This window comes from Mus pahari, chromosome 1 (genome assembly GCF_900095145.1).
Source record: "Mus pahari chromosome 1, PAHARI_EIJ_v1.1, whole genome shotgun sequence".
Taxonomy (NCBI): Eukaryota; Metazoa; Chordata; class Mammalia; order Rodentia; family Muridae; genus Mus; species Mus pahari.
The window spans coordinates 49733533-49755775 of NC_034590.1; the positions used below are offsets into that span (position 1 = coordinate 49733533).

The window sequence follows — 22243 nt, forward strand, 5'->3', positions numbered from 1 at the left end:
GAGAGAGAGAGAGAGAGAGAGAGAGAGAGAGAGAGAGATAATCACTGAAATTACTTCTAAAGATATTCTGCTATACTCATAGATTGATAGATTTCTGCTTAGGCCAATTTTCATTAGAGAGGCTTCATTCAGCAACTGATGCAAAGACCCACAGCCAAACATTAATGTCACTTCTTAATCATATTAAAAATATATAGAGATAGTTTCAACATTAAACCATCTACCCTGACCTCAGTTCTTTCTGTCCTTAAGATACACCAACTAGAAAAAATGGAAAGTATAACTTTATCTTAGTTCTTTCAAAGTTACCATATCAACACACTTCTCTATTTTATTCTTTTCAGTTTCAGAAATACTATTTTCCAACTTATCTCATGTCGATTATTGACTCTATTTTTTTTAAAAAAAAAAAACTGAAACATAACTTCAATCTCAAAAGCAAAAATCCAGATCCTTTTACACAAATTACAGCTCTCTTCTTATTCTACTGCTCTTGCCACTAGACACTCCTGCTTGCACCTTCCTATAGAACACAGTTATGGGTTGTTCTAGCTTTTTTCGCATTTTTTTGGCAGATCGTTGGTTATTTTGTTTACACACATATCAATTCAAATTAATTCCTCTGTTCTGTGCTTTGCTTTTTTATTGGGAGTTCACTCTTTCCTTGTATACAAGACTCCACTGTGTATGCCAACTCCTTAGTTTTTCCAGTCAACCTCAATTTACAGAAGAAGAGCCTAGACCTCCTCCCAAGTGAGGCATAAGAGATTGAGAATATTACTCCCCAAAGTCATTGCCCACCTGAGTTTGCAAAGCTTGAAGATGCATGAAGACCTCCAAATATGTCCCCAGTAAGGATAGTTTTGAGGTATTTTAAAGATCTCAACTCTTATATGTATGCTTTCTAAACTTGAATATAAAACTCCCAATAGTCTAGCAACGATGCTGGTGATTAGAGAGTAAATCTTATGCTCTAGGGTCTCCAACCTCTTAAAGATAGAAAGATAGATAGAGGATAGATAGATAGATAGATAAATAGATAGATAGATGATAGATAGATAGATGATAGATAGATAGATGATAGATAGATGATAGATAGATAGATAGATAGATAGATAGATAGATAGATAGATAGATAGATAGATAGATCAAAACAAAAACTAATGGGGAAACAAACATAAAAGGTTATTAGAGACATACAATAAAATAATTATTGATAAGAGACCAATAGATAGTTCCAGCAAATAATTCAAAGACTTGAGTCACATGTCAATAAAATAAAAATCCCTTGTCTTCATACATACACAAAGTCAAAAGAATTGATCCTGAATAATACTATGTATTAACAATAAATAAGTTTAGCGATAATGCATGTGGCAATTGGTGAATAGAAAAGATAAGTTTCCATTCATATTTTACTTTTAACTTTCATGGTCATCAAAATCTGGGATATATAGATATTACTTTGATCTACTGTCTGTTTCTGTTCATTGCTAATAATTGCAGGGATACTCATTCCCCCAAAAAATCTCTTAACATTTAAAACTTATGGTCACTGGACATTAAAAATTAAATTTAAATCTTCATACCCATTTTTGTCACAGTAAACCATGATAGAGTGGCCAATAAAGGGCTTTCAAGCATAAAAATAAATTACATAAAGATAAAATTCAGCATGGTAACTGGAATGAAAATATAAATTCAAGAAGAAAAAGGAGCTATGTAAAAATGGCTGTTTAAGAATTTGTTCATGTGTTAAATAGATGATGTACCAAATTGCTCTGGTATTTAAACTTCATTAGATGCATTAAAGGAATGATGTATTTTTTTAATGTCAATGTTTACAATACTCTGGGAATGATGGCAGCACTTGAAACTTTTTAAAAGGTTGCAACCAACTACATAGAAGTTTCTTAATGACAACTTTAAATGTGTTGGGGGTATCCATAGCTTTTCAAAAATCTTTTGAGATCATAAAAGTTTAGAGCTCTTGAGTATACAACATTCACATGCAGATATGAAATGTCTTGTCTCTCTCTTGTCTTTTCTCAAGTCTGTATCTCTCCCATTTCCAAATGGAAGCAATAGGAAAAGATGGAAGGAAGAACATCACCCTAAGCAGCCAGAGTGTCTGCTTAGGACCCCTGAATGCCCACAGTTCACTCTCGCCCTTACTTCTCAATTGCAGCTGCATCCCTGAAAGCTGAAAGTACATAGCACAGAAGGTACTGAGTGGGGTATGGCTGCCTGTGACCCATCACCTGTTCTTCCTGGATGTAGAATGCCATGTGTGGACCACAGGGAACTCTCAGACCCCCACATAGTGTTTGCCTCTCTCCCGAACAGGGAATTGTGTTTTTGTATTTCCTCTGATGGGTTCTCACTTTGCTGTGGTGAAAGGGATACTGTACTGGCTAATTTTGTGTCAACTTGACACAGGCTGGATTATCACAGAGAAAGGAGCTTTAGTTGGTGAAATGCCTCCATGAGATCCAGCTGTAAGGCATCTTCTCAATTAGTGATCAAGGGGGGAGGGCCCCTTGTGGGTGGTGCCATCCCTGGGCTGGTAGTCTTGGCTCTATAAGAGAGCAGGCTGAGCAAGCCAGTGGAAGCAAGCCAGTAAAGAACATCCCTCTATGGCCTCTGCATCAACTCCTGCTTTCTGACCTGCTTGAGTTCCAGTCCTGCATCCTTTGGTGATCAACAGCAGTATGGAAATGTAAGCCAAATAAACCCTTTCCTCCCCAACTTGCTTCTTGGTCATGATGTTTGTGCAGGAATAGAAACCCTGACTAAGACAGATACCATTATTCCATATTAAAGAGAAACTCAACCAGGCTTTAGAAGGTTCTCAGGTCTCTGTGTCCATTACTTGGACAAAGGGGCTCTAAAGCACCCAGATTCCTTCTTCTCACACAGACATTCAAAACATCTACCCTCACACAACTCTGTCTAGTTAGGAGACATGGTAACCCATATTCCAAATAGATAAACCAAGACTTGGCAAAGAAGAGTAAACACGTATCCACAGGGCAGAGTATTTCTGGGAAGAACTCAAACCTCTTCTGTATGGAAGGAATATGAACTAATTCAGATTTTTTTGAAGGAGATAATAAAGTAACCTATCTTCTTTGAAGACTCAACTACAAAGAATTGTTAAAACTTTGAAACGTATGTTTATAGCCAAATGTCTTATCACCTGGAGACTGATAGTCCTGGTAGATGCCATTAACTTTTATTTATTCAGTTTCAGTATTTCTTAATTGCATGTCTTAGCACAGAGGAAAAAATACCATGTGCATTTAAAAAAACAAATCAAATGTCAACAGAGATCTTCTTCATCACCTGAAAAGTCTGTTTAACACTTAATACATACTCCAGTGGGTTTTGCCTCTTATATCCTATCCTGTTCTGCCACATACAAAGAGGTACATCAATCAGGGACAGCTATCTCCTTGAACATGACAATGGCTCTGGCCCTAGTAGCCACCACTACAGTCTGGACCTTCTTTCCAACTGTTACAATGACATGAGTCCTCAGAATTGTGAAGTCAGAATTGCTATACTTGCTTTTGCCCCCTCCCCGCCACACTCCCCCAAAACACACACACACACACACACACACACACACACACACACACACACACACTACTCTTCCCAAGAACATGACTGCAAGCTGGTGTCTCACTTCCTGGTTGACAAATTGAAGAACTTGACCCCAAGTCTATCTAGTAGGTACTTGGAATTTTTCCAAGGAAAATAGAGAGAAATTTTACAAAGACATTAGAGTGGGGGCTCCCTCCGAGCAGGGCATTGTGGCAGCTTATGCAATCAGCATCCATTTAGCAAAATCTCAGAGAAAAGGCTGCTGCCTCTGAGCCTCTAGCCCTGGGATTAGGACAAATCCTCAAGTCTTCCAAAACTACAATAAGTTAAGAGCCAAGCTGTTTAGCAGTGTGAGCCTAGAGGATAAACAAGCCTATTGTGCTTCTTCTCAACTCTCTTACCTAGAGCTGAATCTGCCAGGAGCAAAGTTCTTATATGGATGCTCCAGGAACACACACCTCTTTGTACCTTCTTATCCCCACTCCCCTTCTAAATGCCAGCATTCACTCAAAGTCCTCCCTGTCTTTAGTATACCTAAGCAGTATATATATACATACACACACATATATATTAAAGAGACCAGATACTGCATTGAAAAAATAACTTGACCCTTATTTTCCTTTCCAGGTACCTAGATTCTAGCCTCCTGGCTGCACTAAAATCTTCTTATGGAAAGAAACTTTAAGATGTTAAAAGAGCTCAAATCACACAGCAAAGCTGGAGGTCTCAACTCAGCTACAATTCATAAATCAAACTGGAGACTGAAGAATCCACCCAGATCTCAAATGTGCACACTGAGACCATACATAAAGGAAGGCTAAGTCACTCCACTGACGGAGTCTAGGTTGCTTTTTTTTTTTTTTTTTTTTTTTTAATTTCCCTGTAATGCTCAAGTACTCGCAGTTAGGATCAAATTTATATTCACATGGATTTAGGACAAATTACAAATCATCTCTTTCAAATAAAGTTTTGCTTGGCCAGATGTTTTGTTCCCCTTTACGTGGTAAGTGACACTGCAAATGTGTGTTATAGGTTGAGAACGGAGGGGATCTAAAGCAACCAGAGCGACAATGTCTAACTGAGCAGGGACCGTATGCCAATTCAGTCACCACAGAGTGTTCATCTTCAAGAAGACTCACTTCCTTGTGTGTGGAATGGGGGTAATAACACACCTACTCAAAACATGCACTGAAAAGAAACGAGGCAGTAAATGAAAGAGGAAATATATACATGCACAGAGATTTGAATCAAAATCTTCCTTGCAAGCATTTCCCAAAGTTTCCCAGGTCCTGGACATTCTGCTCAGTGAGCCCTCACAAGAGTGAGGCAACCATACTGGATAAGAAACCAGATCAGGGAGGAGAAACCAGTCAGCCACTGGACAGGCAGAAGCCTGAAGGAATGAATGCAGCACCATACCCCAAGCCCTTCTTCTGGTGAGGTTTTTGTTTAGTTCGGGTTTGGTTTGGCTTTTTTAGTTCATGACAGTGCCACCAACAAGCACTGGGCACGGCCTAAAGGGACAGCCAGGACCTGCATCTGGTCTGTCTTAAAACAACAACAACCCAAACAACAGCCCCACCCCCACCCCCACTCCCCCACCCCCNCCCCCGCCCAACCATAGCTATGCTGTTCAGGAAAGGCAGCTAGAGTGGATCCCAGAGAAGACAAGACCAGACCAGACTATGTAACACCCTCCTTGCTCTGAGTGAGACCCCACTGTGAGACACACAAGCAGAATAGTTGGGTTCAAGAAGATGAACTCTGACGAGCTGGAGAGATGGCTCAGTGATTAGAGTATTGGCTGCCTTTGCAAAAGACCCAGGTTCCGTCCCCAGCATTCACATGGTGGCTTATTTATAACTCAAGTTCCAGTGGGTTTGGTGCCCTCTTCTGGTCTCCACAGGCACCAGGAACTCATGCAGTGCACATATATATAGGCAGGCAAAACACTCATCCATATACAATAACAGTTACTAAAGTTTTAAAAAGAAGAGAAAATAATACAGTCTTTTATGCAGAAGGCACATTATCTCCATGACTTGTTTTCTCAATATTAATAAAAGTAAAAACAGCAATAACCAAGTCTGGTTTCTATTACTCAATACTGGCTGTGAATCCAAAGTCTTGTACATACCCCTGGGCTATGACCCTGGGTCTTTGGGGTGTGTGTGTGTGTGTGTGTGCGTGTGCGTGTGNTGTGTGTGCGTGTGCGTGTGCGTGTGTGTGTGTGTGTGTGTGTGTGTGTGTCTGTGTGTGTGTGTGTGTGTGTGTGTGTGTGTGTTTCTAGTTGCTCTCTGGCTTTCATTTTTATTTTAAGACAAAGTCTTACTAAGTTGCCAAGCTGGTCTTGAACTCCTGCCTCTGCATGCCAAGTGCTGAGATTACAAGTGTACATGCACGCTATTCCATTTGGATGATGAGTTTACTGTAGGATTCTGAACTGACAGCAGATACACACCACAGGTGCCATGAGAGCAAGAAGCTTTTCAGCAGTCCATGAAATACTCTTCTTCAGGACCCAGCGGGACCCCGTTTCCAGGAAAACTGAGGATGAGAGCTGCCCTGCATCCGTCAGCTTTGGATGAGACACCCAGCCCAGGTGATCTTCTTAATAGGTGTTCTTTCTTCATTCTCGTTCCACAATTCTCACCCTCCTGATTCCACACTGGTGAGGTATGTCCATACAGAAGTTATATCTGGATGTTAGGAGAAGAAGCCTGTGCATCTGCTCTTAGAGCCCTGCCTTGATGCCTGAGAAGAAGACAAGTAAAACAGCCTCTGCTTGCTGCCCCTGATCCCATTCATCTCAGGACTTTCGGACTCATTAAGGGATGTTTGTAAGGACAGCCATCAGCAGGCAGCTCCCCTGACAAGAGCAAAGGATCAGTGTTTCCTACAACAATATGATCTCCTTCAGTGGCATGACACCTGCATCGTTGCTGGCTGCTTCCAAGTCACCTACTAGGAGGTTCTGCCCACCGTGTGCTCTTCCTCCGGTCCTTGTGAAGACTCTTCTGACACAATATCTTTGTATAGCACTCATCTGTCAGAAATAAGGCTCCCTAAAAGCTGCCTGGGATGAGGAGAGACAAGTAACCAGCCATGTGCTTGGGCCCAAAGAAGAGCTAAACTGAGCCAAGGCCTAACACTTCTGGAAAATTCAATACCCTGTGTACTTTCTTCGGTGCCCCCAGGGCAAGGCAGAGATCTCCTATTAGAAGAACTGATGGATTCAGAAACAGAACCTAAGGACAGAGAAAAGGGCTGCCTCCCTCCTAAGCAGCCCTCAAAGTGGGACTGGCATATCATAATGCAGACACAAACTTACAGCCAAGTCACCTGAAGAAATCCCTTTTGGAATCTCAGTTTCCCCATAGATTAAATATTAATAAGATCTTTCATGAGGATTAAGTAAAAACAACCCATGGCAATTTGGACAGGGTGCCTGGAGTTTGGTAACTCTCGATATACATTAGCGAGGAACAGTCAGAGTGACAGTTACTGTGGGCGTTAGTGTGGGAGGGTAGACGTGGGAATGCCAGTCGATTGCTCTGCTGTATGTTCATATTAGCATAAAGTCATCTCTGAGCCCAGCGTTGAGATCATTTAAGTGAGTGGGTGTGGTTTTCGATGGGTAAGGAAATGGGGATATTTGGTGGCCAGGGATGGTAGTGATGAAGCTGAATTAGGGAATGGATTTCCAGTGCCCTTGGCTGCAGCACTCTGAGAGGGAAACTACCCCCAAGGAAAGACGAGAAGTCTTTTCTGGTTTTGTGTTGCTGCAAACAGCAAGCCAGGCATTTGTTCCCTTTTTCTTCTGGATACTGACTTTCCCTCTCCAGTAAGGTCATGAGCTGCAGGGTCAGCAGATCAACCAGAAAGGCACAGCTGTTGGCAGGGGTGACAACTACAACTTACAGATCACTCCACATTAGCTGGAGGGAGACCAGAGCCCTTGGGCCCCCTTACATTTTATTAACTGCCAACTGAAAATGCCAGAAGGATCGAGAGAAGTGCAAAGGGAGATGGGGCGGTGGATTCGGAGTACTTTACATATTTTAATTACTTCAGTAAACAATACATACCACAGCAGAGACCTGTCATCCATAGCTGCTTCCCCGGGCTAAGGAAAGTTGGGGAAAGTTGGAATCTCATCATGAGAGGCAATAGGAAGAATAAGAAGAATAAGCACAGCCTTGACAAACTCTTGGCTCCCTCCTCTAACCTCACTGAGGGCTGCTGGGACAGCTCAGAGGAGGCTCCGGACAATGGGACTTTGCATACCCCAGAGCTTTCTTGAAAGAAAATGCACCTGTTCACCCAGCAGAAAATGGGATGCTTCTTTGAGCCATGAAACAGAACCCTTTCATCCTAGAGAATGGATATGCACAGCCTGAGAGGGAAGAGCTCACTTGCAGGACCACACACACAAAGAAGGTGATACAGTTCTTCATCTTCACTGGAAGGAGGGGAATTCAACTTAGAAAAAGAAGCAGCAGAGTGTCGTTCTCGGGGAAGCCTGGAGACTGCTGATAACAGCACCTGGAGGATTCTGTGAACTGCAGACTGATTAATCAACACAAGCTGCTATGTGACTATTTTATTCAGCACAAGTACCTAGTTAGGCATCCCCTGAGAAATTCCAGGAGAGGGGTATTGATTGACCCCTCTACCCACACTACCCTGACAGAGGCCAGAGACACCTCCAGCCAACTAGAAGGGAGACAGCGGAGTCCCAGAGCTAGTGAAAGCAATGGAATCCAATGGAAAGGCACTGGGTTGGGAGCCAGGTCACCTGAGATCTTGTCACAGTCCTGACAAAGTGCGACCCTAGGTCTCTGGAAGCCTAGAGTTCCTTACAGTCTCAATGTTCACATCTCTAATAATGATGTATTAGACTGGGGGACTGTTAAAAGTGTTCTCTGCTCAGAGAATACAGGAATTTATCCATTACCTAATTATTTATCTGAATCAGTATGTGAAGCACATTGAACAAAGGCCCTTTAATAGTATTTACAGCCTGGAGTCTGCTTTTCTAGAGAGGTGTGTGTGCCTGAGTGTGTGTGCTTGTACACACTTGCACATGCATGTGTGTATATGTGATCAAGTCAATGAGAGTGAGAGCCCAACCTCAGTCGACCTCAGGAGACTACATACATGACATAGTCTCCTATGTCCTTATTTACAAGGTAGATTGATAGACTTCACGAGGTACTGCATTGATTGATCTCCAGGTATCACCTAGTTCAACACATGAAGTCCCAGTGAAGCAGAGACTACACAACTCCCAATTGTTCCTCCCTGCCTTGGGAGAAGCTTAGAGTTCTGGGACCCACTTACTTCAACTCAGCCTGCTGTTCTGCAGAGAAGCAAGGGCAGAAGGCAATCTCAGAAGAACAGGATGGAGGCTGAGAGCTCAGGCTCCATGTAGCATGTGACTTTTTCAGGCCATTGTTTGAGTCTGTCAGCTGTGGGTAACATCCTCTCCCTTTGCAAACAAGCTCTGTTCTTGGCTTTCTCTTCATGGTCAGAAGATGTAAGATGGGGGTGTGTGAATACTCTCAGGACCAACCCAGGAGAACGCCTTAAATACTAAGCCAGCAATAGCCAGTGGATGGTTTTTCGCTTCCCCCTCTCACAAACACAGCCCTTTTACATGCATTCCTGTTGCCAAAAGCTTTTCCAGCCTACTGAAATTTCAGTCTTTCCCTGGGTTATCAAGTGGGTTCCCCCCAAATGAGCCAGGCTAAGTGCTAGAGTAGGTAATTTCCAGGAGGAGAGCCGTCATCTTCAGCTAAATACATGGCCCCCACTATATCAGGGAAGAAAAATGTGGTCTCAGCATTTCAACTTAGAGGCCATAGAGAGAACCCATTTCTCCGTGAAAAGAGTCACAGAACAGCAACTTTAGGTCACTACCCAGTGCCATGATACATGGTAAGTGCATTAAAATGCATGGCTTCATCCACCCTCCTGAGACACTGGGCTCTAGAAATAAGTATCATCCCTCACTTTGCATGGAGGAAAGCAGACAGATAGGAAGGGGAAAGGCTACGGGTAGTAAAGAAAGTAAAGAAACTGGGAAAGGTTATAGGTAGTTTATTTTAAAACATACGGAAGTCACAAGACTTATGCTTAAAATACTCTGACTCTAAAAACCAGCATCCTTGAATGCATCAAGTCGAAATTTCTGTGCACTTCCAAGTTGAAGGAAGACTGAGCAGTAAAGATGTTTTAAAGCATGCAAGCTTATGAGTTGGGGTAGCAGATTTAGGAAAATGTGTTAGATAGCTTAGAATTTGACTTCTATAAACACCCCCACAAAAGATAAAGGGGGATTTTCATTCTGAAATATCCATATCAGCAGATGCAGTGAAGTCAGATGAGAGCTCACATCATCCCAGACAGCACTCATAAAGATGACACCAGATGGCATCTCATACTTCTCATTCTCGTAGACAGACTGGGAAAGGCAATCAGGCAAGGGCTTTGCCTCCTTGGTCATGACTTTTCTCTGCATGATGTCCAGCTTGGCTGCAGAGGTAGTACTGATGATTTCTCAGCTGAATTCCTATACTAAGCCATTCCTGGGAAAGGCAAATCCTGCGTGCTGATCTTAGTCTCCAGGGATCTGCGCAACCACAACAATATCTATCATAAAAATTTTCAGAATATGTTTCCTTTGATTGTTTGGACATCTATCTCCCATCAATATCTCTTTCTGTAATATCAGTGTCAAAGACAATACAAATGGAGGAATGAGAAGAAAGCTTACAGGGGAATGAGAAGGAAGGGGGACAGAGAAACCAGCATAGGGTGAAGCTGGTGCTATTACATGGGTCCTGGTCTAGCACCAGAAATAAGCTTACTTCTGAATTTACTATTAACATCTCACATTGTCTTTTTTGCTTAAATGATTCTGAGTGAGATATTTCTTTTACTTGGAGCTAAAAGAATCCCAGCAAAACACTGGAAAACTCAGCTCTGAACTTTGTCTCTATTTCTGGGGTTAAGTGTCTCAATGTTAGAAATGAACCCAAGAAGAGAAAATAAGGTAGAAGGTCTTGCAAAAATGGGCTTCCCAAATGAGGGCCAAAGCAACAACTGTTTCCCTTCACCCACCTTCTGCCATACATATATGCCATACATGCCCTTATACACCAGGGTTTTATCATTCATAGGACATCTCATGATAGATCATGCCCTGTGACCCTGGATGACAGCTTCCTCAGCCGAGTACATGTAAATGCATTTGGCTGGAGATCTTGTTGGACTTCTGTTTTCTATCAGGGTTAACCACAAGTGGCTGGAGAGAAGAAGGCAGCAATAAGCATCAGCAGAATTGACTCCTGATGGCAGGAGACCGGCACCAGCCCAGAGACAGCGGAACCCACCGCCCCTTCCAGTGTCTACCCACTGGAGGTGGTGTCACAGTGCTTCCAGACATATGGATTTCTTGTGAGCCATTTGGCTGTGACAACAATTATGGTTTCCAATGCACTTGACCACCTTTGAAAAAAGAAGTTCTGATCAAAGAATGGAAGACAAAGACTAGGATAATTTCCTGTGAGCAACCTTGGATGGTATATCCAGGAAACCTCCTGTCTTCTTCTGAGGGGGCTCACATAGATCCTTGGCTTGAATACCAGAGCTCTACCTCATCCTAAGAAGCTCTTATTATCCTCTTCTAAGGACTTGCATGGCCCTAGGTACCTATTCATATCACTGTAGTGCTAAAGGGAACCAGGAATTCAGAGATTAATTGCTATTTAAAGGAGAGATCGTCTATTCAGAATAGAACCCAGGGCCCTAGAACTGGGAGAGCACAATGAATCCATCTGCTTTTATAAATTTCTGAAAATGAAATTTATATTCTCATTCCATGTGAGTGAGAGGCACCTTGCACAGATTATTATTTTCATTCCCCCTAACCCATCTCCAAAGATCAATCTTAAGTCTCTTGAATCACAGGATGAATTTAGATAACAAGGGAAGTATAGAATACCACATTTGGTAATCTCACTATGGTGATGTTTGACTCTATCAATGTTCCAGTGTGTTTTTAAGTGAACCTTTGCTTAGAGACAAATTCAATGAAATCAGAGCTCTCCCATAGTCTCAGTGACAATTTAAAGAGTGATAGCCCAAAGAGGAGTAAATGGTGCCTGCTTTAGTCACCTGCTATAGGTCTTAGACATGCAATGAGAAGGATATGTGCATGGGTTGGTTTCGATGGTGAGATAACTTCCTTACCCTTTAGCACACTGGTATAAAGAATGTTTCTGCAGCAAGGTGGCTCAGCAGATAAAGCCACCAGGCCTGAAGGCCAGAGTTCATTCACCAGGACCCACATGGTGAAAGGAGAGAACTGATGCCTGCAAGTTATCCTCTGGCCTTTATGTGAGCAGGCCCACGTGCATTCCCATTCATGATAGAGAGATAGATAGATAGACAGATAGATAGATAGATAGATAGATAGATAGATAGATAGATAGATAGATAGACAGACAGACAGACAGATAGATAGACAGATAGATAGACAGATAGATAGATAAAATAACAATAGCTAGATATGATAGACAGATAGGCACAGAGTGACAGAAATACACATATGTACATACATTCATACAATAAAAATGAATGAATTTTAGTTTGGGGCTCAGAGCAAGTTCACAGACGAAAACATATTTTGGCCAGCCCTTTTTTGCTTGTGTCTAAAGCTTATCCATTGTTCTTCTAACAGTGTCTAATCCTTACTTAGATTTAAGGCATGCCCTATATAGGGCAGAATAGGCCATAGATAACCAGCCCTCAAAAAGAACTAGAACTAAATATTTCTCAGCTTCACTTCCAGTCCCATTGGGACTTCAAGGAGCTTCCACAGACACAAAATGGAGAAGTCAGTCAATGCGGAAAGGGCTTAATGTTTTAGAAGAAAAGAGTTGTTTGGGTTTTTTGTTTTGTTTTGTTTTGTTTTATCAGGAAAGGAACTTGGAGCTGTAAGAGAAAAATATCCTAGGAAGAAGAATGAACAGAATGAACACAGCTTTGCTCTTTGGCTTCTGAGTGAAGGACAAAACCATGCAATAGCCCATAAGCTTTGGAGAACCAAGTTGTGATTGAAAAGTCATAGAGGAATAATGAGCTATCCACAGTAAGTGGTGTTCAAGGGCCTGGAATGCACTCTCTTGGTGTTGCCATTGGAGTGGGAAAGAAAAGGAAGGGGAAGGTAAGGAATAACTTCCTTCTATCTGTAAGGAACATCCTGTGAAACCTAAAGATACTTGCTTTGACATGCATTGAGACTCCCTATTCAGGACATCACACTGCAAAATGCTAAGCAGTTCAAGGATTAATTGCCATTGGATGGGCAGAACACTTATCCTGAAATGAATAGGTTCTGACAATTCAGGTAACAAAGCCACTATAGGTATCAAAACAGCAACCTTTAGAAAAACTCGAGAAGAATGTTGATATCCTAAGATGCATCTTTTCTTTATTATATCAGGTCTGTTTCATATGTCTAAATAGTGACTTTTCTGGGGAGGTCATGGAACCTCAAGAGTCCATCTTATGTGTAAGGCAAGATATTGATTTTTTTCCTGGAATACATATGAGAGCACATTGTAAACAGATTCAAAGATGCATAGCTAATGTTGTTAAATGTAAGCATGGGCATTGAGGTGTGGTCCAGATACATCTGCTTCTCAGGAATAGCATCCTCAAACCTGAGGAGGGGAGTTTGTATGCTCCATTCACAAAGGCATTAGAAACAATCTTCAAACTCAACCTTTCACCCAACCCCATCAAAACACCTTTGGACAGTCTTAGGACTCTGCATGCATTCTCCCCATCAATTAACTACACTAAACACCATGCACTGGCCCTCCTTCTGACGTGCATGAGAAGCAGGGCCCCTCTTACACCAAGGTCACACTTTCATCTCTGCTTAACATGAACATCACACAAGAAGACTTACTCACATGCTTCAGAAACACATTTCCAAGGGCCATTGCCATTCCTGAGAAGAACACAGGGTGAAGAAGCAGATGGACGTTGCTCTGCCTTCATGCACGACCAACAACAATGTGGACACCACCTAACATGTCTATTCTTGACCCAGCCATGCACACTAGAACATAGATCACAGGGTAGTCTAGGGAGTCCCACTGTTCTTTCAGTCCCTTACTTTATGCCAACTGATACCCAAAGATGGTTACTGAGACTGATGATAAAGGTGGAGACTTCAGACATTGGTCCATCTGGGTTTTAGTTCTGGCTCCATTCTTCTTTATTTTTGCATTTGAATGTCAGTGTGCTCACCTCAAAATGGGGCTGTGATAATCTCTTTGTGAGAGCAGTGTAAGCTGAATGAGAAAGTTTACTCAAAAATCCCTAGCAAAGAGCCCACCTAGAGTTGATGCTTATCAAATGCAAGTTACTGTTCCCACTTCCATCCTTGGTATTCCAGAAGGAAGAAAGAGAGGCCTTAAGATATCCTAAATGGTGAGCCCGGTGTGGTGGTGCACACCTTTAATCCCAGCACTCGGGAGGCAGAGGCAGGTGGATTTCTGAGTTCGAGGCCAGCCTGGTCTACAGAGTGAGTTCCAGGACAGCCAGGGCTATACAGAGAAACCCTGTCTCGAAAAACCAAAAAAAAAAAAAAAAAATCCTAAATGGAAACGTAAACCACAAATTAAGAGACTCTCTACAAAGTTGCTCCTAAAATGAATGATCAGCCTTATTCACTTTTTGATGTCCTCCTTAGTAATGATTCTAGCACATGAAAGCTAGGCTAACTACCAGGCAAAGCCTGCTTTGACAAGGCATGGCCACCAAATATTCTCTCCTTGCTAGCTAAAGTTTCTATTTGTTTCTTAATTTGAATTCAGACATTTTTAGCTCTGACTTGCTTTGGAAAAAAACTAGCCAAACTATAAAAGTCCTGCTTGGAGAACTTAGATAAAATATGCACTCTCCTTTTTAAGCAGCTCAATTGCTTTGACATCCTACCTAAAGCTGCATATACATGCATGTGCTGACATACACACATATACTAGTATCACTATCATCGCCACTACCAACATCACATACTTCTCTGTCTACTCTCTTTCTTAGTTTTCTTTCAAGGACCTGCCACTCTAACTTGTGATATATCTTAAACTTTATCTTTGTTTTCCCTAATTATCAACAGAGATTTTTTCCGATTTTATTCACCATTGTCCTAATGTACTTGCTATTCATTCCTTTTTAAGTATTAATAGCTTTCTCTCTTCAGGCTAGCAGGAACCAAATAATCAAGTACACATGATCAATTTATGATAAATAACTGCTCCAATGAGTTAATACTGTTGATCAATTTGGCACTTTGGTAAAACTTGTCAACTCCTGAAACCAGTGGTTGGACCCTACTGTAACTGAAAACAGGTGACATTTTGAAAGCCAAAGTAGAGGCTGAGCTCTTGCAACCATTCTGGCTGCAGGTGTCACATAGCACAAGGATGGAAATTAAACAAACTGAACCTAAGTAGCAGTGTCAATGAGAAGCCTATGAAATCGAGGCTCTAGGAGAAGCTGGAAGGCTATGCTTAATTTATCTCCCTAACCAAATCAGGAGGGAACTGAATGAAATCTTCCAAGTGTTTCCCCCGCACCTGCCTATGAGACTGCAGCATTGGCAGAGGATCACATAGAAGAAAACCAAAGCTTCTCCATACAAGGTCATACTCAGTCAGGGTTTGAACACAAGCAGCTGGCCTGGTGAGGAAGTTTCTCAGGATGATAAACAAGGATTCTGCTAGATTTCTAAACGATGGTCAATTTTGTGATTCTGAGGATTGTTCTAGAAACAGAACAAAAAGAATGCCGACAAAAAAAAAAAAAAAAAAAAAAGAGGTTAATGGATGTAGTCTGATAACCAAGACTGGACCAATGAGTCCTCTACTGGATCTGAAGTATGTCCATCGCCTCCCAATGTACACAATGCCTTACTTACTCTGGCCCTTTAGTAACTATCTGGCCAATCAACATTATTTTAGACCAGGATTCATCTGAGATCAAGTACACAATTTCTGCTCTCCAACCCATCAGCATATCTGCTTATGGTATTCTCAGATCCCTCAAGGGAACTTCTAATGGAGAATCAGACAACCAAAGTATATGCAAGACTCAAGGCCACACTTCCTGAAATGCAAAAAAGCAGCCAAACCACCATTCATGCAGAGCCACCAGCCTTCACCAACACACAGGCCTGGACAGAATTGCTGACAGCCACCTAAATCAAGATATTCACCTACTTTTAGCAGATCATGGCCCCACACCCCCACCATGCTGTATCCCCATGAGACAACACAAGCACACCAAAAGCTTTGGCAGGGAACCTCCATGGAAGTTAACTGATGCCCCCATAAAGGGGAAAACAGTCAAAACAAAGTTGGCAGCAGCCTCCCGTACATGGAAGTTCCTCTCCAAAGCCTGCAAGCCGTCAGTGTGTGGACAGCCCTGTCCATCCCCTGGCCCCAGAAACGAAATCCAGACTCACTGTGGAAGCTGCTGACGCTGCTAGCCTCTGCTGCTGCCACGACACGCTGATTGGGCCCTTCTGGCATGGCCCTTCCTGACAGTGAATGAGGGAGAGAGCAGGGAAGAAGAGGAAAGAAAAGAAAAGGGATGAGGGAAGAGGGAGGAGAAAAGGAGGGATGGGGGAGAGAAGGGAAGCAGGCCTGTCTTTAATGAAATAGATGTCTCTCTTGAGCATAGCCTCCAGTGTCCTGTCTTACATGTCTAGGCAGACTTCTGACTGCCTACACCCAGATGATCAATCACGAATGCTTCATGCACAACCTAGATGTCACACCACCAAAGCCCTATTTGTAGTCCATACCACTCAACTGTCTGCCTCTGAGGACCACCAAAGCTCAACAGACTTTCCGCTTATGGGTCAATTCTCCTTTCACAGGATGAGTGCTCCAGCCACTACCACTCTAGAAGGAAGTGCATTTTATCTGATATTCTTAACCCCTTAGGTCAAAGAAAAGGAATTTTTTCCCAAATCTCCCGAAGGAGTATTTATTCTTCTTGTATTAGCATTAAATTTATGAATTCACTAGTATTCCCATGGTGTGAGAATCCTTCATTTTCTTTCTTTTCCTGTTTTTCCTGTTTGATAGCTGAACACCATGTATATTGGTGTCATCTGCATGGACACTGGCACCCTCTGCTTCCTCCCACTGTCAACAGAATCTGAATTTGAATTCTTCATCATCCCCTGGAAAGTCCCATTTCCCTTGATACCCTTCTCTAAAAGTTAGAGGACAGGACTAAGCTAGGCTATTTCTATGTCTTTTTTTTTTTTTTTTTTTGGTTTTTGAGACAGGGTTTCTCTGTATAGCACTGGCTGTCCTGAAACTCACTTTGTAGACCAGGCTGGCCTCGAACTCAGAAATCCACCTGCCTCTGCCTCCCGAGTGCTGGGATTAAAGGTGTGCGCCATCACACCGGGCTTGACTTTTTCTAAAGAAGGATTCACAATAATGTGGCATTGACCTTTCTTAAGCACCTCTGGGGTCAAGAACTCTGTAAAAAGAACAAAAGACACACACAGCTTGCATTTCTATGTTGCCAGAGGCAAAGGAACCACATAAGGATGGAGTTGGTCATTGAAGCCTGTTTATGAAGCAGCAAGCCCATGTGTACAAATCTGTAGGGTAAGGCTGAAAAACCTATCCTATGAAGATGATAAAATGAACTTGGTGGAGTTTGATGACATTGTGAGATAGACAGCAAGAAATAACCAGGAGGATGAAGAAAAGGATGGACAGATAACCAGTTTGACAGAGAAGGGAGTATGGGCTGAATTGTGTCCCCCATAGAAATTTAATATGTTGGAATGCTAACTCCCACTTCCCTAGATTGTTCCATAGCATATATAAGAGCTTTATAGGTTATTATGTTGGGCACTAATCTATGACTGGTGTCTTTAAAGAGTAGCAATCTGAACATAGATAGTTATAGAGGGAAGATCTTGTAAAGACATAGGAAGGTGAGCATCTACAAGGCAAGGGGGCAGGCCTGAAAAAGAGTCAAAGCTTCCTATGCCTTGATTTGGAACTCTAGCCTCCAACCTATGAGAAAAATAAATTCTGTTGTCAAAGCTCTGTGAGTCGTATTTTGTTCATGCAGCCTTCTCCAGCAACTACAGAGAACATTGTGCATCTGCGGAGAGGAGCGTACTGTCATGTGAACCAAGACTCATGCTGGCTTTACTGGACGGAATTACAGGGCTTCTGCGGCAGAGTCAGGAAGGAGGCCACAGAGCACAGACTGATTATCTTGGAGAAGTGAAGAGTCACTCAAGGATCTTAAATGAGTGGAGGTGAGAGGGTGAATAAGGATGAGAATCAGAATGATGGGATGGTCCCTGCAAAGAACAAGTGACCTTGAGATGCCATGAATCTAGACATAGCAGGAGGGTAGCAAAGATATGTTCAAATAAGAGTCCCCTTCAAGGACCTCCCATGAGAGTGTCCACGCATGCTAACAGGTTACTTCACAGCACTGTCTGAGGAGGTAGTACTGCTTATTTCCAAAAAGCAAAGCTTTAATCTCCAATGAACCCTCTAGAGGAAGCTTATAGATGTCTTAATCATAGAGAAAAAGGGACAGAGGCTTAAAAGCAAAACAGGATTCTAACCATGCAAAGCTGTTGGCTCTCAACTAACTACTTCAGAACTTTGAATAGAAAGAATCACACAAACCCATGAGAGAGGCAGAGGACTGCCAAAAGTGGGGGAAACATTGAAAAGTAAGACATCACCCAGGCATTGAATAGGGATATGATGCTAAGTTGGAGGGAGTAAGGAAGGGGCCAGAAATGGGGCTGTTATTAACAATGACATTTATTAGACAGCTAATAAATGATTACCCTTGAGGAAATACATTCAAATGTGAGCATTATGAGATAAGTATTGACCCTCCAAAGTCATAATCAGTGAGGTGGTAAGATCAGAAACCCCTCAAATGAAAAATAAAGGACAAAAATTACCTATTTCAGTACTAGCAAAGACGAATGGAAGTTGATAGGGATAGAAAGGTTAAGCAATTTTTTTTCCTTAATGTAAAAGATTTGGCAAATTCTTAGAGTAGAAAGAGAGACAACAGTTTGGAGCCCAATAAGGACAGTTACAGAGAGGGCTGAGGTAGAGAGGGGTCAGAGGATGCATGATTTGGGGAAGAGTATAGAGCTATGAATTTGAAGATATGGATAGGATGGATTAATACTAGTATGTCTCAGCATCATTGAAACACACACTTGACAGTTCTTTGCTCATGCATCGTGGATCCTTACATTACAGTGCTTCATTTCAGGAATCTCTACTGTAGAAATGTTCTCAGTATCTTAGACTTAGATTAAGACAAAACTCTGCAGTCACCAAGGGCAACCTCATATCCAATGTATGAGTGCCCCTCTGGTGCCTTGAAAATGCATGTGTATGGATTTTCTAGAAAATCTGTGGGGAGAAAGAGTCTACTGCCCTACAACCCAGAATTTCCTATTTTCACATAAGGCCTACAGAACTAATCTTCGTCATCCTCTCGTCTTAAATAGTTCTAGAGTTTGCTAGTCCTACCTACAATGTTGGCTTTAAAAAAATGAGACAGTAGTAGTTGGGCATCAGTGAGAGATGATGTGCTTAGTCCTCCTGGGACTACATGCCCCAGTGTAGGATGATACCCAAGAAGGGAATTCCCCTTCTTTGAGGAGAGTAGAAGGGGTAATGGAGGAAGGGACTCATAAGGGTGGGACTGGGAGGAGAGAATGGAGGGGGAGCTGCAATCAGGATGTAAAGTGAATAAAAAAACTAAATTATGGGGAAAAATGAAGCAGAAACCTCTCATCATACCAAAATAAGAAAGGACCACCGCCACAAAGAATCTGTTTACTAAAGTCTAGTCTTGTGTTCATTTAGTATCTCCAGCACTAACACTGTAAATCATCATCGAGATCATTCACTAATAAATATGTCTATCTTCTGCTGTATTTCATTTAATGAACATTTATAAAATGACACATATATTTACACACACACACACACACACACACACATATATATATATATATATATATCTCTCTCTCTCTCTCTCTCTCTCTCTCTCTCTCTCTCTATATATATATATATATATATATATATATATATATATATATATAATGTTGGGTACAAGTAATATAAATTTGATGGAATAAGGCATTGCCATTGAAGCTATAATGACCAAATATTTGTACTCTTAAGTATGTATTTTCATAATAAACATATGGTAAAATAATCTCTCCCTACAAAACACTTATGGATATTAAGACAGCAATCCCTGAATGTGATCATTGCCTGCTTTACTTCTAGCATCTTTAACTTTTCATTGAGTTTCGTTTGACCTGTATTACTATCTTCAGACCCCACTTGGATCAATTCTCTTACTGTTGCTTATTTAACAAGTACAGTGGAATCCCCAAGTCCCGTAAATTAAGATCTCCTTGTTTGCCACTGTAACCATCTCTGAGTCACACCAAACTTTTGTCTCCTTTACTTGAAATAGCTTTGCCACAAAACTCTATTAGAATAAACACCACATAGTACTGGATTAATATATAACTATACTTCTACCTTGGAATTCTAACTTATTTCATGGGAACCATACTATATTGCTATGGACTTTTAAAAATTATATTAATAGTTAATCTCTTCAAAACAAACCTTTATATGAAACAGAACCACCAACCTGAGGATTACCAATTAATCTCTGAGCCTCAGTTTACATTTTTGTGATATATAAAGTGGGATACTCCTACAGTCAGTGAACATAACCTACTAAAATGGAAATCAGAGATGAACCTCAGATCTCCAAGAAAGGACAATATTTTTGTCATGATTCTGCTCCTAATAATTAAAAACATGCACTTGACAATTTATCTCTCATCTCTCCCTCCCACCCTTTTCCCTTTCTTCCAGTGTCAACTCATCTGTCAAGAAGGTTTGACAAGATAACTTTTAACTTAATTCCAAGTCAGGATTCCACAGATTTGCCATTGCAAATTTACTCAAATCTCAGCAAGGATTTTTCAAAGGTTTTTAATAAAAATAATTATATAGAAAGTGGTTTGTGTGTGTAGGGAAACAGTTCAATCCAATGACAACATCCAAAGATTATTGACAAATTGATCTTCTGGGGAGGAACATTCTAGCACAGAACCCAAGTCTTTGACCTCTCAATTTTGCAAAACAACAACAAAAAATAATTGCCTAAAATAGTTCTGGCACCCAGGTACAGGTTGGCATAGAATTGGTGGCACTGAGGTGGTAGAGAGACATGTGACTGGACTACTAAAACTTGGCAGGATGGGATATAACAGGATATCAAATCTACCCAGAAGCAAATTACTTTCGCTGTATGAATATACTAACCTACAAACAACTGATTAACTGAAGATAATTAGGGCACTACGGTGTTAGTTTCATCTATAGATTTGAACACATAAACTAAGTGAAACTCAGTCGTGCTGGTCCAAGTATATATATATATATATATATATATATATATATATATATATATACATACATACATACAAATTGTTCCTTTAACTAAATCTAGTCTCATGTACATTTTAATCATTGTAATATATTCATTCAGTCTTCTCCATTCAGCGGAAAATGTTTGAGCCACTAGTGGGAAATATGAATGCAACAACTGATTTTTCATTAAGGCAGCATTGCATCTCCCAGATATACATTCCCAGAGACCCCCACGTACTGACCATTGGCACCTACCTGTCAAGCAGAGACCCATGAAGTTTAATTTAATAATATTTAAAGCAGTAGGAACATTATTATTTATCCATCAAGACATCTCATGTGGTATTATGTAATCAATAAAAGTAAGCATTTTATTAAGCACCTGTATGAAAACCTCTGCTATGAATGTTATAAGTTCCTTTGTCTTAAAAGTAATATTCTCAAAGAGATATAGCAGAATGCCTCAAGAACATGAATATATATATATATATATATATATATATATATATATGAATATATGAGTGTGTGTGTGTATGTGTGTGTATGTACATACATACATACATAACTCTGTTTCCGAAAAACTCAAGGTTTCATTTGCAAATAGTTCTTAGTTGAAGCCAACAATTATTTCACAATGAGGAAGCCCATTGCTGACTGATATGCTTCCTCTTTCTCCTTGACCTTCCAGAAGACAAACTTGAACATATATATGAATATATATGTGTAGCTGACAATTGGTCCACTAGAAAGAATGAGTAACTAAGTACAAAGCATTATCCAATCTGATTGTGGAGCCTGAAGCAAGTCAATCAGAGAAGATGCAGAGAAGATGTCATGGTGGTTGTCAGAGTAAGAGAGAATACTGCTCATCCCTGATCAACACACTCAGTAATCCTGTGCCACTGTTTACCAGGGTATCAACACTGCCTTTAGGTAGGATCTTCAGTGGGACCAAAGGAGTAAAAGCAATTATACCAAACCAACACAGTACAAAGACCTTGGATATTTCTGACCTCACGTTGCCCCTGAAAAGGAGCAGAAGAGATCATTACAAATAGGAAGAGAAAAGA

General features: G+C 41.2%; 1 protein-coding gene across 4 annotated transcripts in view; it reads right to left on the reverse strand.

Annotated features, from left to right (window-relative positions):
• Ntrk3 (neurotrophic receptor tyrosine kinase 3) overlaps positions 1–22243 on the reverse strand; it is a 370545-nt gene that overhangs the window by 18095 nt on the left and 330207 nt on the right. For 2 of the 4 annotated variants that reach the window (XM_029531709.1, XM_021200776.2), the window contains exon 16: positions 16151–16225. The exons of the other annotated variants lie outside the window; for them this stretch is intronic. In XM_029531709.1, the coding sequence (XP_029387569.1) occupies positions 16151–16225 (75 nt within the window). The remainder of the gene's footprint in view (positions 1–16150; positions 16226–22243) is intronic. 4 annotated transcript variants of the gene reach the window in all.